Source organism: Ostrea edulis, chromosome 8, assembly GCF_947568905.1.
Source record: "Ostrea edulis chromosome 8, xbOstEdul1.1, whole genome shotgun sequence".
NCBI classification, from domain to species: Eukaryota; Metazoa; Mollusca; class Bivalvia; order Ostreida; family Ostreidae; genus Ostrea; species Ostrea edulis.
In genome coordinates, this window is record NC_079171.1 from 32,774,476 (window position 1) to 32,794,801 (window position 20,326).

General features: G+C 35.9%; 1 protein-coding gene across 1 annotated transcript in view; it reads left to right on the top strand.

Annotated features, from left to right (window-relative positions):
• The window catches only part of LOC130049667 (E3 ubiquitin-protein ligase MIB2-like), a 46,842-nt gene extending 27,211 nt beyond the window's left edge, over positions 1-19,631 (top strand). Inside the window, exons 9-10 of the mRNA XM_056147563.1 lie at positions 892-1,057; positions 19,481-19,631. Of these exons, the coding sequence (XP_056003538.1) occupies positions 892-1,057; positions 19,481-19,631 (317 nt within the window). The remainder of the gene's footprint in view (positions 1-891; positions 1,058-19,480) is intronic.
• Positions 19,632-20,326: the final 695 nt, after the last annotated feature.

Below are 20,326 nucleotides of genomic sequence, written 5' to 3' on the forward strand. Positions count from 1 at the left end.
CTTGCCTTGTTCATAATGAGCCTTTTGATTTTACAAAATACTGACCTCATATCATTATTGCATACAAATATTTCCGTCTTCTGTTCTGCGTTTTAGCAACATCCCTTCTCAAGGCCTAAATTTTGCAGCCTTTCACCGGCAATAGTGACGTTTCCGTATGAGTGAAATATTCTCGAGAGTGGCGTTAAACATTATACAATCAATCTCATGGGGATCCAGGTGAGGACAGTCTTCAATGCTCCTTGCTTGTCGTAAGAGGCAACTAGATAGGGCAGTCTTTCACGAGACCGAAAGTCGAGGTTTTTATCACAGAAGGTGACACATTAAATACTACTCCTTGTTCAAAGGTCATAAGCGCCGAGCACAGACCCAAAATGTCCAGTCCTTCAACGGCAATGGTTACGTCTCCATAGTGTGGAAATTGTTAAACATTATACAACCAACTAGACTCTTGCGTGTAATTGTGTCTTTTAAAACATTACGATAACGTACAACTTACATGCATCTTACATTGCGTTGAGCTTGAGTACCATTATTGTTTTGTTCAGGAGTCTTTCACGCAAATTTATCTTTTAAAACAGTAGTCCATTTAAGTTCCTGATTGGTTGACTCACTCCAGACGAAGTTATACGGTATTGTCATAATTTCCCTCACGGTGGGTATGGCCGGTCTACAGGGGATGCCTATTCCTCCTAGGCATCTGGTCTCTCCTTTTGGTGTTTCCAGGGATCCGTGTTTGCCCAACACTCTATTTTGTATTGCTTATAGTAGTTATGAGATTGATCACTGTTCGTTATCTTTAACTTTCTGCTTATAACAGGTGGTTAAAACGTTTCATAGATATAATTGCTTTTACCCAACAACTTGTTAACCAAAACAAATGTTTCTTAGGGATTGAGCACGACGCAAAATGCAAGGAATGTTGCTCTAAGATAAAAGGAATGAGATGGAAATGTTCCAAGTGTCCCAACTATGACCTCTGCACATCATGCTACATGTCTGCAAAGGATGATCATGCCGATCATCGTTTCCATAGATTTACCGAACCCAGGAAGAGGTATTACAGGTTTACTTTATCAAGATGACTTCGTCTGTATGCGATTCATTTGCAGCATGTACTTTATTTTGATTTAATGTATTTAAAAAAAATGTCTTCATAAACGAGATAGATAGATAAATAGATACATTGTTTTTATAAAATGGATTAAATGATAGTTTAATTTAAATCATTTAAAGTTAACAGAATATGGATTCATGGGCAGTTCATAGTCAGCCAATATGAGTCAACGATGACCGTTTGTACACTATAGGTATACGACAGTGATAATATTTTATAATCACCTGATATAGTTTTGATTTCCAACTCTAGTAATAAACTTCGTACATCACGTGAAGAATTAAAAGTGAAAACAGCTCGAGGAATATTCAAAGGCGCCGAGGTTCTGGAATTGAATAGTGGTGCAGGTATGACACTAGATAGAATAAGATAACTTACAAAGCTATACGCAAGTAGATTAAGGGATTCCATAGTAAAATGCAATTTTAGGATGAAACTAGAAAACTGACACGGTCGGCAAGGGCCCCGCTGAGGGTTATAGATTAGAGGAAAGTGACATCTGTATTTAAGATAGCAATGTTTGGGGCTAGTATATATATGTTAGAATTAATAATATATATAGATACATTGGAATGCAAATTTGTAAAAAGGAATCGTATAAAACTTATACGATACCAATTTTGATGCACCAGATGCGCATTTCGACAAATGATGTCTCTTCAGTGATGCTCAACCGAAATGTTTCAAATCCGAAATAACTATGAAGTTTTAGAGCTAAATATAGCCAAAAACAGCGTGCCAAAAAAGTGGAGCCAAATTCGTCCAAGGATAGGGAGATAATCATTAATTTTGAAATGAATTTCTAAATTTTATAACAGCAATTAAATATGATTTTTTTCCCCGGATAGCCTTAACTGAGCTGCGTATATGAAAGCAGGATAGGTAGACAATAGAATACTGAACCTGATGTGAATGTGGATACGTATCGACATGGAATATAAATTTGACATTTTTATTCAGGAAAGGAGGGCAAGGTAACAGAAATATGCCATTACAGAAGAGACGATGCGAGATCCATCGTCGTTGTTAACGATGGCAAAGTAAGTATATGTACAGTCGTGTGTCATAAAGGAATTTGCAAAATGACCGCCTAATATGTATCTTGAATGAAAATGTCTTCACTTACTAACCACAACATATAAAACCTCCGATATGAAAACTCGCACAGCTTAATTATTTTGGGAAATATAGATGAATTATGCCCTTTCTGTAACCGGTTATCGCCTGATTAGCTACATGACGCCTCAAGAAAGAGAAATAACGACAGAGCGAAATGAAATCATACTACATATGTTAAATGCGGCTTATTGTAGTTACAAACAAGGGATTGTTTATGAAAAACAAAAGTCTCCCCAGCTCTCCAAATTGAAAGTACTTGTACTCCAAATGAAACCACTCCCTTAATGCACTGCATTGTATGGAGAAAAATGCAGAACATAGATATTATGAACTCCAACTACCACATGCAAGAAGCGTTCACAAACTATTTTACACTCTCCACCCCTCATATCCACTATAACAAAAAGGAAAACAATTTCATCCTCCTGCCGCAACAATATGCACATCTGCAAAATAATGACTGAAGTATTGTACAAAATTTCAAGTCCATCGGATAAGCCATATAGGAGAAGCCTTCACAAGTTATTTTGCATCCTCCACCACTCTTACATCGACTATAATTTTAGGAAAGTAATAAGGTCCTCCTGTCCCGACAATATGCACATCTACATGTACAAATGACAATGAAGCATTGTGCAAAGTTTCAAATCTCTCAGATAAGCCATATATGAGAAGTGTTCACAAGCTATTTTATTCACATCTTCCACCCCTCTTAGATCCATTATAACTTTTACGAAAAGAATTGGATCCCCCCCCGTCCTACAAATATGTTTTGTTTGTTTTATTTCGATGTTTTCTGCCACACTCAACAATTTTTCAGTTATATGGTGGCGCCCAGTTTTTATACGCCCGTCTTAAGACGGGACGTATTATGGTATGGCGTTCATGTCTGTCCGTCCGTCTGTTAGCTTTTTCGTGTCCGACCCGTAACTTAAATACTACAAGGCCTAGAATCATCAAACTTTGTCTGTAGATACATCTTGGGTAGAAGGTGTGTCGCACATTAAAACCAGGTCACTGTGACTTTTTATTAAGGACGACAGACCTAATTCGAAATTTTGCACTTCTGCGCAGAAAGCCGCGCACATCGCTATTTACAGTCTCCGTGCATTGTGACGTCGCTGTAATTGTTTCATCACATTATGAACATGCGAAATTTACGCACTGAACTTGAGACTGTATATTTCTTTCATTATACAAGTAATACATCTTATTTTAATCCATATTTAATATGAATTCTTCAATAAAGTCAATTTATAGCATTTCCGTAACTTTTGTATCTGTGAATCATCTATCTGTCCGTGACTCTGCCGTGTTTTATGTGCAATTTCTGGGATTCCGTAATTGTCCGTGTTTTTATAACATCCCGCGCATATGTCATGAATCAAACTGTCATAGGTATGCACAGCGAAGTAAAAAAAAAAAAGTAGACTCTTTTGTTATTAAAATTTTACTTCTGAATATAGTTTATATCATGAATATTCTTATCAATAGTAATTACTGTATTACTCCATAAACAATTAACGATTTACGGCATGCACCAGAAGCGTATTAATCAAAAACCGACGATAATTTCTATTTACAACCAACTGCGGAAAAGAGGGTAGAATTATATTTTGAAATCTTTCGACCTTTCACTAAAACGACACAGAAAAAAATGACTAAAACCGTATCAATCAACAACAACGGAAGAACAGAGGCACGGCCGGGGGGGGGGGGGGGGGGGGAGTTTCTCTCTCGGCTGACAATAAACACGCTATCGCTCCTACTCATTGGATAGATATTTTATTATTATACCAAAGCAGAATAATTCCTCTTCTGACAACAAAGCAAATCGTTCCGTCATAATGTTGGCAATAGCTGCTATAGTTGTGACGTTGAATACGCCGCTGGACTTTGTATTTGACGTCACAATGCCGAATTGCGCGGAAAATCGATGCTGCCGGTGAATAGTTTGAAGACTATCACCCTAGCGCAGATCTTAGCATAGAACCGATCACACGGCAGAGATACATATATTTTGGTGAAAATAGTCGGCTTATCGCATCTTTTGATATAGAGAAAAATACATTCAGGTAGAATAATGCTTTAGTTACTCATGTCTGAGATTGCAATTGCCAATCAACATGTACCACGTATTACATAAACATGTATATGCATTTACATTCAATACAAGTACATGTACATGCAGAAATGTAGGAATTACTTTATTAAAATAAATTTATGCTAATATGAAGCTTAACTTATAAAAATGTTTCAGGGAATAAAAGTCCATTTTGTTTCTGAGAGTGTTCATCAGAAAAATCTTATAAATGATGATGACACTTGAAGTACATGATAGATCCTATCTTGAAACTGTACGATAAGTCATGTACTTGATCTCTTATCAGTATAAAATATGTATGCTTTTATTCAAACATTTGAACTTTTTAAATTTATTTAGAAACGTTAAAGATAAAGAAAATGAAAACAAAATGTGCGCATTACATATACACTATATACAAATCCGTTGTCTTAATCTGCATACTGAGCTCTATATCGGATTTATTGAATTTGTGACAGTTCATACATTACATATTTTGACACCACCCCTGGAATATCATGCAATGACTCAATATTTACATATGATTGGTGAACTTTTTCCTAATTCATATGATTATTTAGTATAAAGGAAAAGTATGAAACTAAAAGTAGAAAACTTATCCATTTCTTATTTAATGTCATTTTCCTTGAAAACTGCTCAAAAATCGTCCTTTGACATGCTCTCCTGAAAAAGAATTGCCGATGACCCATACTTTTTTTCTTACAATTAGTAAGATTATTGTCTTTTTAAAATCATTCTTTAATTTGGATTAAAACTCTATTGTAGAGTTTTTTTAATTTTAACTTTTATATTGCACATTGGAAATTTCCCTATATTTCCTTTGCAATTACGACTACTTCATAGCCAACTTTTGAAATGCCCCCCCGCTGAAAATCAAATACGATTTTCATTTGTTTTTTTCCCCATTGATTTTAACTCATTAATGCATGCTTTACCTTATATCAAAATTTGAATAAAATCTCTATTGTAGAAACGAATTAGGTCCGTCACCCTTAAGAAGATATGGCCATATATGGCAAAAACTTGTCCGGCTCATAACTTGAAAACTATTAGACCTAGAATCACCACAATTGGTCAACTAATGCATCTTAGATAGAAGGTGTGTCGCATCCTACTTTAAGGTCAATGTGACATTTAATTAAGGTGATATAAAAAAAAAATGTTTTAATGGGTACAATCTATACTGTTGCTTATTCAAAAATGTTGCATTAAAAAAACATTTTTTTATGATATACTGTGCAGTTTTTTTTAGTATATATAATGTTTCTTTTGTTTCTAACAATAACAAGAGAAATTCCACTTGTCCCATGGGAGTAGCATGCAAAGAGCATTTTGATAAGATTAATTAATGAGTTTAGTGTAAGGAGACTGTCTTAATCATTTCTGGTAGAGCATCTCTGATCAAGCAGGTGTTATCTACATCTCTAAGGAATTGGGCAGAGGAAGTTTATTAATTAAGCCTCTTAATAACTGTTGATATATTGGTATTCTTTCAAATTTGTTCTTGATGGCCAGTCTATATTTTCGAAATGAATTTTTAATTTTTTTTCTAAGCGACCGATATGCAGAGTGTCATTTCTGATTATGATAACAGATGGTTGCAATATATATATAGGACATTTTTAGCTCTTCTGAGGCGAAGGCTTAAACTTTTTAGAAAAAGGGCTATAACTCAAGAACCCCTTGGCCAATTTTTTTTCAAATTTGTTACAGGGTATCATTGGCCCAAGGGCTTTCATACATACTAAATAGAGGGGTGTGACCCTTTAACAAGGGGAGATAATCAGGAAAATACAAACAAAAGTAGTGGTTGCTAAAAAATCTTCTTCTCAAGAACCACTGGGCAGATTATCACCAAACTTACACATAACGATGAGGATATGTTGTAGATTAAAAATTGTTCAAGGCATTACCCTGGGGCAAAGGGTGTGGTCTCAAGGTCACTTCAAAGTTGACCTAAATTTATATTTCCTTAAATCTTTGATATTTTAGTCATTATAAGGACTAGGATCATCAAATTTTGACAGTTGATGCATCTTAGGACCTTGTGTCAAGTTGTCTCAAAAGTAGGTCACGGTGACCTACTTTTTGAATTTTGCAGGTATTTATTTTAAAATTAATTTTGATGCATGTCTTGGACAGTTTGAAGCCTATGATCATCAAAACTTGTCAGTTGGTGGATCATGGGACCTTGAAATGCGTCAACTGAAAAATAGGTCACCGTGACCTACTTTCTGAATTTTATGGCTTATCATTTATAGATATTTTTTAAGTTGTTATTTCAAATACCGAGAGGTTTAGAATCATCAAATCTTGTAAGTTGATGCATCTTGCGGCCTTGAAACATATTTATAAAAAAAGTAGGTCACAGTGACCTACTTTTTGAATTTTGCAGATATTCAAATTTCACATTTTCAATTTTAGATGCATATTTTGGGCACTGTAAAACCTAGGATCATCAAACTTTGTCAGTTGATGCGTCTTCAGTCTTCGGTTTGTGTCGACCAAAAAGTAGGTCACCGTGACCTACTTTTGGTAATTGACAGCTAAATTACTATATTTCAGACACTATTTGACCTACAATCATCAAACTTTGTCAGTTGATGCATCTTGAGTCTTCGGAGTGTATCGACCAAAAAGTAGGTCACTGTGACCTACTTTTGGCATTTGACAGTTATATTTATATATTTCAGTCACTAATTGACCTACAATCATCAAACTTTGACAGTTGATGCATCTTGAGTCTACGGAGTGTGTCGACCAAAACGTAGGTCACCTTGACCTACTTTTGGAATTTGACGGCTATATTTATATATTTCAGATACTATTTGACCTACAGTCATCAAACTTTGTCAGTTGATGGGTCTTGCATGTTCAAAGGGTTTCGACCAAAAAGTAGGTCAACTTGACCTACTTTTGGAATTGGACGGCTATATTTATATATTTCAGATACTATTTGACCTACAGTCATCAAACTTTGTCAGTTGATGGGTCTTGCATGTTCGGAGTTTGCTGACCAAAAAGTAGGTCACCATGACCTACGATTGGAATTTGACAGCTATATTTCAATATTCAGATACTAATTGGCTTAAAATCATCAAACTTTGTCAGTTGATATATCTTGGGTTCTCAAAATGTGTAAACCAAAAAGTAGGTCACATTGACCTACTTGTTTTGAATTCTTAGGATTTAACTAAAGATTTAGAATACTAAGAGGCTAAGAATAGAAATGGTGGGATTGTACAATTTATCAGAAGAGCGATTCTAGGCCCTTGGGCCTCTTGTTACTTTTATACTTGAAGATTTGACAAAGGCAGATACTGCTATATGTATTTTTTGATTTGTTGATTAAATCAACCTTTTTGAGTACTTCCATTTATTGTAAGTTGTTTGCTTGGATAAAGGGCTATCTTGCACTTTAATCATTTCATGGAAGACATTTGGGAAAATGTTTTTATATCCTTTTAAAAATGATTAAGCTTACATTATCAATATTTGAAGCAATGTCACATGAGGCCATAAAGTGGGTAAGATTCTTAAAGGAAGGTTGACATTTGGCTCCATGCATACCTATCTCTTCATGGTGATATGTTCATGGTAACAATATGTGACGGGCGTATCATGTGCCGTGGCGGTGCACTTTATTATTGGTGGAAGAGAGAACCCAGATACAATGTACCTGGGAAGAGATCACCGACCTTCCGAAAGTGAACTGGGAAACTTTCTCACTTACCGGCGCGAGCAAGATTGGAACCCGCGCCGACAGAGGTGAGAGGCCGTGTGATTTTTAGCGCAATGCTCTAGCCACGGAGGCCCCTTCCTACAAATATGCATATCTACAAATGGCAATGAAGCATTGTACAAACTTTCAAATATATCAGATAAGCAATATAGGAGTGATCACAGACTAGTTTACATCCTCCATCCCTCTTAGATGCACTGTAACTTTTAGGAAAATAATTGGATCCTCCTTTACCTACACGATGTACATCAACAAATGACAATAAAGCATTGTACAACGTTTCAAGTCTATCCGATAACCCATATAGGAGGATAAGTGTTCACTAACTATTTTATTTCCTCCACCCCCCTTTGATCCACTACTTGTATAACGTTTAGGAGAATAATTGGATCCTCCTGTCCCTACAATATGTACATCTACAAATGGGAATGAAATATTGTACAAAGCTTAAAGTCTATCCGATAAAAACCCATATAGAGGAGAGGCGTTCGCAATATTTTCTGACAGACAGACGGACGGACGGAAAGTACAAAAACAATGTTTTCCCCTGAAAGAGGGGAGACATAAATACAGGATGTAATGGGAATACAGACAAGAACCGCTCAGTGATTTCTAAAGTAAAAACACTGATGTTGTGAAATTCAACATTGTTGTACATTCTTTTCAGCTTTTCCTAAATATGCATTTAGTTTTTATACTGTATCAGTAAACTTAAAGAACTCCTCGAATTGATGAAGACAATAATCATTATAATAATATTTTGGCGCCATCCTGAAACCAAAGCCTTACCCCTAGCATCATGAAATTTACAAATTTGGTGAAAGACTACACCTCCATTTAAATTATCCATTTAGTTTCAATTTTGTATCATTAGCATTAAAGCAGATAGCATACAACTTTATACCAAGATTGGCCCCACCCTAGGGTCAGAACCCTTTCCCAGGGGATCATGAAATTTACAATATTAGTAGAGACCCTCTTGCTCTATATTACTATGCAGTTGTTGAGAAGATTTTCAAAAACTGGTTGTTTTTTGCCCCGCCCCTAAGACCTCAGGGTGCAGGAGTCGTGAAATTAACAATTTGTATCTTTTTTGTCCAAAATATGATACATTTGAAAGGAATTCGAATAGTAGTTATCAAGAAGAAATGTAAATAGTTCCATTTTCACGTATTTATTAACTGACCATTTTGGCCCTACCCAGATACCAAAACCCCTACCCCTGAGATCATCAAATTTACAATTTTGGTAAAGTTATCAAGAAGTTAAAAATATTCCATTGTTAATGGACGACGACGGAAATATATCAATTGCAGTAGATAACTTGAGTTTACTCAGGTGACCTAAAAAATATGTATTTTTGTTGATTAAAATAATAATTAGTACTTATCGTAACATGGACCATTACAGATGTTCCCCAAACATTGCCCCATTTTGAAAGTGCTGTCATTTGTTTCAGTACAAGTGGTTTGACCATATCAATCTTTGAAGTGTCTGAATATATAACTATTTTATAACGTTCAGTCCATTTCATGCTAAAACAAATCAGTTATAGACTACTGAAAATTATGCAGGAATTGTGGTTACGGGGGCGGGGGGGGGGGGGGGGCACTTTACGAGGTAGTGGGCCCCCGGAAGCTCCTGGATTTTACAGATTTGATGGGGCTTGAAACATTTCTCCTATTAAGTCATTTATACTATTTTGTATCATTTTGATAAGATGAAATTAATAAAATGACCCAAATTCTAAGGGGTTTTGGGGGAAAAAATTAAGTTCTCCCAATAAAGTAATTCAAGAAATCAAAGGATTTTGTCATTTATTTTTCCGGGAGTTGAAGAAATTATTGCTTCTTTTATCGTTTAGTACATTTTCCGAAGCAAGCTACCGCTATTTACCTTAAATTAAAAAATTGGGGGGGGGGGGGGCGCCGCCTGTGCCCTCTCTAAATCCGCCACTGTTATGTGCACATGCACATGCACGAACATACATGAATGGATAGGTTCAAAACCTATCTGCAACCTAAATTTCAAAACTATGTATTGCATTCTAAAAATGTTATAGACCAATACTTAAATTTAGACATTAAAAATTACAATGCATGCGCATTCATGTGCACGCGATTTTGATAATGGAATATTTGTTGACACCATTTAATAGGCATACATATCATAGATCTACAGAGTACATTTGAATTCATTTGAGTCTTTAATTCTAAAGTTATGGCCATTTTAGTACCCGAAAAATGAAAGAAAAGATATGCACGTGCATACACGCACAAGTGAGTATGACTGAGCACCAATGTTGATGTCATTCAATAGCCATTTGATATATATACTTACAGTATAAATTTCATATTGTTTTCATTGTTTATAAGAAAGTTATGGCGATTTGAAAATCGTCCAATCAGAATTTATCACATGTGGATGCACGTACCGGAAAGTAATTTTGATTGTATACATTCCTTACGAATCCCAAGATATATATATAACCTTAAGTTTTAAAAGATTTTGACCAAAAAAAAAACAAGTTATGGTAATTGAAAGAATGTAAACCTCAAAAGACAATACACGTGCGTGCGCATGCGCGTTTGCAGTTTTTATTACATCGATCTATAGATATTTGGCATGTCTACATATCTTGTAAATACCATTAAATTTCCTTTATTTATATGAAAGTTATATACGGTTTTGTATAATCAAATTAAAATTGTAATTTTGACCATGCCAAACAGTTAAGGGTCTCAAGTTATACCTACCACATAAATATCAAACGATTTCATTGAAAAATTAAAAAAAAGTTAGACGCATTCCAAAATTGTAAACAAAAAAAATCTAATGCACATGCATGCATTTTAGACAAAATGACATTCGTTCCGCACATCTACATATGTTATTCTACCATCCTAAAAGGGTTTCATCTTGATCCCTTAAGTAGTTTCTGAGAACACTATGTTCCCAAACTCCGTTTGGGGACAATAATAATAATAATGGTTGGTTTACAAAATGTCTCGACGTTGGTCATTTTGCAAACTCATTCATTGCATGCGACTGCATTTGACACGAGTAAAGAATTAAGAAGGACTTCTCTTTTATTTGTTCATTTACTTCTATTCAGGTACGGCATCTTCGCAAGCCAAGGGTTTACGATCCACTCCGCTTCTCTACAACTCTTGGCTGTGATAGCACTATTTTCGTAGGTTTGAGTGACGTCCTCTAGTGGATGGAGAAAACAAACTCTGTTTGGATTACATCATGTTCAACCGATGAAAATGTTATTTTTTTCAACTACACTTTGTGTGTTGTTAAAACAAAAATGGCTGCGCCCAGTGAATTATTATATGTTATATGTAAAGCCTTATGGTACGGTTTACACACCGCCATGCTGTATGGAGACTCTTATGAAAATCTTCAATGGAAATGTTTTTTATACAATGACTAATTGCTTTGCACATTTCATCGTCTTGCACGTGGTGAAACGTAACACGCTATCTGATTAGAACCAGGGGACTTTGCCTGTATCCAATCATATACAGGACATTGTTGACATGAAAATTGTGTTAACGGAATCAAGGGTTGTAGAGAAGCGGGGGGGGGGGGGGGGGGGGAGGCGTAAACAATTGGCTAGCGAAAACGCAGATACGGAAGTCATAAGCTTTATATGCAGTTTGAGTGGCGGATCTTAGACTTCAAGTATTAGCAAAACACTCGGCCATTTTGGGTATCGAATCGGCAGTTTTCCTCTCTATATGCTAGTATTACCTTACACATTTGTGGTGAAAAAAGGCTGGTGGTAGAGGCGAACTTTCTTTAAATCCGCTACTGAATTGTACCACAGTTTGACTTGTATCAAAACGTTTTGAGTATAATTCCTAATTAATATTCATGTTGATTTCAGGATCGGTTACGGTTAACTGACTTTAAAAGTCACAACGACCACAACGCTTTCTTTTATTATCCTTCTCATCTTCCTGCTTATGGAAAAGGTATGAATGCAGATATAAAGAATCGTCTTATCTTCAAAGTAAGGGTGTCTGGTATCACTATGTGAGTATGCTTGAGTGTCAGGTCATTGTCGCTCTACATACATATTTATTCAATTAATGTTAACTTCTTAAAGCACCTGATACCACCTCTGGTAAATCCAGGGACACGTGTTTGTCCAACTGTTAATTATACCCCCGCACGAAGTTCGGGGGGTATATAGGAATCACTCTTGTCTGATCGTCTGTCTGTCTCCAGATTCGTGTCCGGGCCATAACTTCTTTGTTCTTTGACATAGGCATACCATATTTGGCACACAGGTGGATCACCATGAGACGATGTGTCGGGTACCTTCATGACCCCTATTTGACCTTTACCCTAATGTTAAAATTAAAGGTGTTTTACGATGGTTTCGTGTCCGGGCCATAACTTCTTTGTTCTTTGACATATTCATACCATATTTGACACATGCCTGTATCACCATGAGACAATTTTTCATGTAACTTCATGACCGCCATACGACCTTGAACTCAAGGTCAAAATTAAACGGTTTTTTTTTTTACAATGGATTCGTGTCAGAGTCATAACTTCTTTGTTCTTTGATATAGACATACCATATTTGACACATAAGTGTATCACCATGAGACGATGTCTCATGTACCTTCATGACCTCCATATGACCTTGACCTCAAGGTCAAAATTAAACATTTTTACAATGGATTCGTGTCAGGATCATGACTTCTTTGTTCTTTGACATAGGCATACCATATTTGGCACACAGGTGGATCACCATGAGACGATGTGTCGGGTACCTTCATGACCTCTATTTGACCTTGACCCTAATGTCAAAATTAAAGGTTTTTACAATGGTTTCGTGTCCGGGCCATAACTTTTTTGTTCTTTGACATATTCATACCATATTTGACACATGAGTGTATCACCACGAGACAATTTTTCATGTAACATCATGACCTCCATACGACCTTGATCTCAAGGTCAAAATTAAACGTTTTTTTACAATGGATTCGTGCCAGGGTCATAACTTCTTTGTTCTTTGATATAGACATACCATATTTGACACATGAGTGTATCACCATGAGACGATGTGTCATGTACCTTCATGATCTCCATATGATCTTGACCTCAAGGTCAAAATTAAACGTTTTTACAATGGATTCGTGTCAGGATCATGACTTCTTTCTTCTTTGATACAGGCATACCATATTTGACACATGAGTGTATCACCATGAGACGATGTGTCTGGTACCTTCATTACCTCTATATGACCTTGAACTTTGACCTCAGGGCCAAATTGATTACAGGGTTTTGATATAGTCATACCATAAGACATGGGTGTATCACCATGAGACTATGTACATTCATGACCTCTTTATGACATTGACCTTTGATCTCAAAGTCAAAATTATTGGTTTATACCATGAATTTGTGTTCGGACTATATCTTCCATTTTCTTCTACAAAGGCATACTATATTTTTACACTCAGGAAAGAGGTAATTTATGCCTATTAACAACACCCTCTAGGAGATTGGGGTAAGCGGGGGTATTTTTAGTGAGCATCGCTCATAGTACCTCTTGTTTTGTATTGCTTATAGGAGTTATGAGATTGATCATTGTTCCGTTATTTGTTCATTGTTAAATCTTTTGGGATTGGGATACCATGAAAAAAACAACAACAGAAGAGGTGGTCGTGAGACAAATTCTTCCAAAGGTATAGACAATTACAAATCAAACACGACCACACATGACAGTTGGGGGTGAACGACATTATTATGAAGATACGTTATTTGTTGAAATGCGCATCTGGTGCATCAAAATTGGTACTTTATAAGTTTTACAATAGTGCAACATTTCAATTCTTCGGATTTGATGACATTTTAGTTTTCAAATCAATTATAACATGGCCATAAGACTCTCGGCAATACCGTGCAACACTGCCAGTGTATAGGAGTATAGTGATCAGTGATAATCCTTTGATCTGTCCATGGGAATACATGTGCAAGATTTCCGACAGCAACAAGCATGACAGTGTGACAAGTGGTAAAGTACACGATATATTTATACTCTGAAACTCTGAAACGCTTTCTTCAGAGTTACTGCTCTCACCTTTAATATTGTTTCATATGTGAGGTGAAGTGCGTTAGCTATAACAGAACCTTACTTGATTAGTTACTGTAGTAAATTTAATTGAAAAGCTACTTTCGCCTTTGATAAACTACCCTGAAATAGCAAAAAATAAAAGTAGTGGCGGAGACGCTTTGGCGGATCTAAGCCCGTTTTATTTTCAATGAGAACGTAAGATAATGCAATATTGGGTAAATCCATTGTTTATTGATGCTTGATCTTGCAGAAGAAATAAGTTTTGATAATTTTTGAATAAATAAGATATGCCTGTTCGTTTCTTTAATCCGTGATTTTAGTCTTGAATCAGCCTTATGGAGATTTCCATACATAAAGAGGTATCGACATAACATAATGATGCAACCACATAACGTAAGGATGTATCAACATAACATAAAGATGTATCCACATAACATAATGATATAACCACATAATGTAATGAAGTAAAACTTATACGGTACCAATTTTGATGCACCAGATGCGCATTTCGCCAAATAATGTCTCTTCAGTGATGCTCAACCGAAATGTTTCAAATCCGAAATAACTATGAAGTTTTAGAGCTAAATATAGCCAAAAACAGCGTGCCCAAAAAGTGGAGCCAAATTCGTCCAAGGATAAGAGCTATGCATGAAGGAGATAATCCTTAATTTTGAAATGAATTTCTAAATTTTATAACAGCAATTAAATAGACATCCGTATTTTCAAGCTAGTAACGAAGTACTTAGCTACTGGGCTGTAGAGACCCTCGGGGACTAACAGTCCACCAGCAGAGGCCTCGACCCAGGGGTCATAATGTAAAACTTATACGGTACCAATTTTGATGCACCAGATGCGCATTTCGACAAATAATGTCTCTTCAGTGATGCTCAACCGAAATGTTTGAAATCCTAAATAACTATGAAGTTTTAGAGCTAAATATAGCCAAAAACAGCGTGCCAAAAAAGTGGAACCCAATTCGTCCAAGGATAAGAGCTATGCATGAGGGAGTATCGACATAACGTAATGATGTAACCACATAACGTAAAGATGTAACCACATAATGTAATGATGTAACCACATAATGTAATGATGTAACCACATAACGTAAGGCTGATTTACACTATAAGGCAGAAACGGCGTTCCATATAACGTGTAAGATGCGATGTTGTAAGGTACAGCTATGTAAATACTAAGTCTACAAACTGTAGGGATGACCGCGTTTAATTGAAGAAACAATGATGCATTTTTATAAAGACAAATGTAAAATCAGAAATCAAACGATTACCCAAATGAAGAGTACAACACTGAGGTATACATTTCTGAGAAACATAATTTACACACACCCCCCCCCCCCCCGAGTTACAAACATACATAGTTGAAACGGAAATTAACATGGTTGCATGTGTGCTCAAATAAGCCAACAGACGTGGTCAATTGGATGTTTCTTGGCCTCCTCTCGTGAGGGTAGAAAACTAAATTACAAGCAAAATAGTCATAAGACAGTAAACATGAAGGTATTCTCAAAATACATCACTTTACCAATGTAACGACAAAATCTTGCAGTAGAGCTAATGAAGACAATCTATAATCTACACTACGCCAATATGCAAAAGCTATGACAAACTGACGATAACACAGTGACAAATGATACCTCGATAAATTATAAAATTGTACTTCATGAAAAACGATTTTCTAACTTACAATTGTAAACAAATAGTCATAAAAACCATGTATTGCCATAAACTTTGGGTAAGGCTAACAATGTCAATCTACGTTTTACAATATGTCAACCATGCATCATATTACTAGAATTTTCAATGAAATGCACATACATATAAATGCACAATGTTACAAAAATAGAAATATGTTTGCATCAATAACATCAGTGAAATAACCTACTTTTTATGGGTGTCTAAAGGGCCAAACATCCAGTGTGGATCAACTCGTTTTTCACTGGGAAACTGAAGAGGCGACTATATAACGTAAAAACCAAATCCGGAAAATTTTCCGCATAACTAACATTACAGCATGTTTCAATTAACAAGTTTATATCCTTGGATTTTTTTAACGCGATTACCCTCCATACAAATGGGGCGATCCTTTAGATAAGATTACAAAAAACGGGGTCCCGTTTCACAGCAGGTGTAGCACGATAAAGATCCCTCCCTGCTCAAAGGCCGTACGCCCCGAGCATAGGCCTACATTTTGTAGCCCTTCACCGGCAATGGTGAGTATGAGTGAAAGATTCTCGAGACGGACGTTAAACAATATTCAATCCATCAATCAAAAATTGTTCTTAAATGCATGTGATTTGAAGATATATTTCATTCCAAACATTTGCACGCTTATCGGGACATTATAAGAGTCTTTGCGAGGAGGAAATAAATTCACGAGGTCATAGTTGAACTTCAACCAAAAACAAAACATCTTCCCCCCAAAAAACCAACCAAACAAACAACAAAACAGTGGAGCGTCCAAAGTTCGGTGTTGATGAGAAGAACAACATATTGCAAAATCACATGTACATTTCTTTGAACAAATTCAAAGTTAATTTTAGCCTACAGGTTGTTTTAGCAATTTTTATCCGAGTTGCAACGAAGTTGAACTCGGCTATTGGTTTGGTGATGCGGGCGGGCGGGTGGGTGGCGTTAACAATTGTTTCCGGATGATAACTCGAAAAGTTTACAATATAATCAAATGAAACTTTAAAATAATGTTGGGTACCAGGTAAGGAAGACCCCTATTGATTTTGGAGAAAAAAGGTCAAAGGTCAAGGTCACAGTGACCGAATATAAAATGAAGCTTTCAGAAATATTTGGTTTACGGATGATAACTCAGAAAGTTTAAATCCGAATCAAATGATACTTCAAGATATTGTTATGTACCAGGTAAGGAAGACCCCTATTGATTTTGGAGAAAATGGGTTAAAGGTCAATGTCAGTGACCGAAAATAGATTTAAAATTCAAAAACGATTTTGGTTTCCGGAGGATAACTCGAAAATTTTTAATTTGAATCAAATGAAACTTGGATATATTGTTGGATACCAGCAAAGCAAGACCCCTATTGATTTTGGAGAACAAAGGCCAAGGTCACAGTGACCGAATATAGATTGAAAACTTCAGACAAATATGGTTTCTGGATAGTAACTCGAAAAGTTTAAAACTGAAATTAGTTCTTCACAATTATAAATATACCACGTCATTCCTGGCTTTACAATGTATCCCATGCAACTCGGCTCATGCACCCCTGGGTGCATATACTAATTTTATTCTTTTTAGACTAAAATTGAATACACTCTCATGCGACTTGTTCAAAACACTATTTATGACATAATTTGAATATTACTAAATTTTTGAAACTTGCTAAACCTCTAGATTCTGGATTATTCGTTTTATTGGCAAATACATTGTAATTCAACTGTGAAACGAAGCAGATTGCAAAAACTATATTACAATGTCATTACATACCCTCCTTATAGGTGTAGCGGTCAGCCGGGTTTGATCACTGGTGGCCAGATAGTTCAGTTGGTAGAGCACCTGACTAGAGATTCAGGGGGCCCGGGTTCGAATCCCGGTCTAGTCCGTTGCATTTTCTCCCTTCCTGTTACATTTGGTGCCGTAGACCAGCCCCTGGAACCGACAGGTGAAAATGCCTGCCAGGGGATAAAGATCCTAGGTTGATGTCTTCAGGTATGAAGACATTTAAGGAGGGAGGAATGTAGCGGTCAGCCGGGTTCGATCACCGGTGGCCAGATAGCTCAGTTGGTAGAGCACCTGACTAGAGATTCAGGGGGCCCGGGTTCGAATCCCGATCTGGTCCGTTGCATTTTCTCCCTTCCTGTTACATAGGAAATACCAGAGGTGGGATCCAGTGCCAGGGAGAAGGACGCATCCTGACTATGTATATCTTCAGTATATGATTTATTTTCACATTAAATTATTATTAAATTGCAGTGAAATTGGTGTATGTTTTGGGATAGGGTATCCATTTCCTGTTTCAGTTTGTCGTTTAAAACCACCCCGTGTATTTCAAAATATTGCACATCATCCACTAGGAGTGTGTATAAAACATGTATGTATGAATCAACATTTATTCTGGTAATACGTGAAATAATGCAGTTCCATGTGTTTGCATTTTCAGATATCCAGGGATATGTGAAAGTGAAAGATGAAACCAAAACCAACAATGTTAGTTTGTATTATTAACACAGACACACACAGATATATATATATATATATATCTTGTCACCGAAAGCAAGTTTTTTTTTCCTTGCCTAGATGGTCGAACGGTCTAGCGCTCTGGTTACATGCTGCTAGGAGATTTGTTTCCGCAGGTCGTGAGTTCACACTCATGGTAGGGGCGAAAGTGGGTATCCAAATAAAGTGAAAGTTGCTGTGCTTTATATTAATTATTTCTTCACTTAGGACAGTTACGCTCATTTAAAAGTTCATTGCCATTTCTGTGCTTTATATGAAATATTTCATATCTAATAAATGGATGGTGGAATATTTGTAATCATTTTGAAGGGTTCATCAAATAAAAATAATCCACCATAGGAATTTTCAAAATTTTGTTTACTGCTTGATTTATTTCACTTAGAATTTAACATTGAGGTATATGGGGAAAGCATGTTTTATTACAATATTTTAAAAAGAAATTATATTTTCATACAAATCTCTTCGTAGAAATTTACATACACTTTCTCTTAATGAAAATGTGAAATAATATTAATTATTGACCACAAACATTTTTAGAAAATTAGATTTTTCTTATTTTAAAAAGGACAGACAACTCCTCTAAAAAATCTTATGTGCAAAAAGTTCAGCTTCTAATCATTCACCAGTCATGTGAATTTTATCTGCTTCACTTTCATCATTATTTAACAATAAACATTTATTTTGATCTAAATCCTTCAAAATTGTTCATTATCCTTTCATTATACATGGAATACCTTAAATGTACGTTAAATAACTGTATCCCATTTCCATTCTCAATGACCGTGTAGCGTGTGACAGCGTGGCGAGAATTCCATCGTCATTTAAAGCAAGTTTTTTGCCTTGCCTAGATGGCCGAGCGGTCTAGCGCGCTGGTTACATGCTGTTAGGAGATTTGGTTCCACAGGTCGTGAGTTCAACCCACTCATGGTAGAGGCGGAAGTGGGTATCCAAATAAAGTGAAATTTATATATATATATATATATATATATATATATATATATAGCTAACCTTTTTATATCTTTAAGTATAGACTTCTTTTGAACTTTTGCAGACTACAATCACGGTTGAACTGTTGTATAGGACTGATGTCCCAAGATCCTCGTCAGAAGTAAAACATAGTCTCTATTTGATTTTTGCACACAACCCAGAAGACAACGCTGGGGAACCATCTGGGAAGGATGAAACTTTAAAGGATGTGAAGAAGTTTGCAAGTTCGTATCAACAGAATTGAATATTTATGTCTCCCTTTTGATGGGGAGACAATCATTTTGTAGTTTTCTGATTATCATCATTATGTCCCCGACACACATATCGGGGGCATATTGTTTTTGCTCTGTTTCTTATTATGTCCTCGAAAACACAGTTTATTTTTTGTTATATGGAGGGTGTTATTATAAAGAGTTTGACCATTTTAGTACATAGATTTGCAATTGTTGTCCACATATGACACGATGTGTAGTTACATCAAACTTGCTTTAGTTCTTAAAATATCGTTAAATAATTAATAGGACGTCCTTTGTTCTGCAAGGTCAGAGGTAAAAGTCGTAGAAGAAAAATCCTTGAAGCAGGATACATAGCGAACCGTTTGGGCTAGGACCGTTACACTTAGTACACATACACTTTATGACAAATTGGGAATACCTATTGTTTCTCAAGGTCAAGATTGTAGTATCACTTACAATGTAGTAGAAAGACATTGTTTTCGAGTTTTTATAAATATAGTTACCAAACCCAAATTTACTATGTGACATTTAAAGTATATGCTACATATTTATGAATTAAATCTGATAATTATGTTTTAAGAAACAGTTCAAGATCAAACAACATTAAATGCACATTCTCTCGAATATTACATCCGTCAAATAATGGAAGTGTCGGTCGGTGACATGCGTTTCCTAGATCCCACAGATCCTATAAAAATACAAA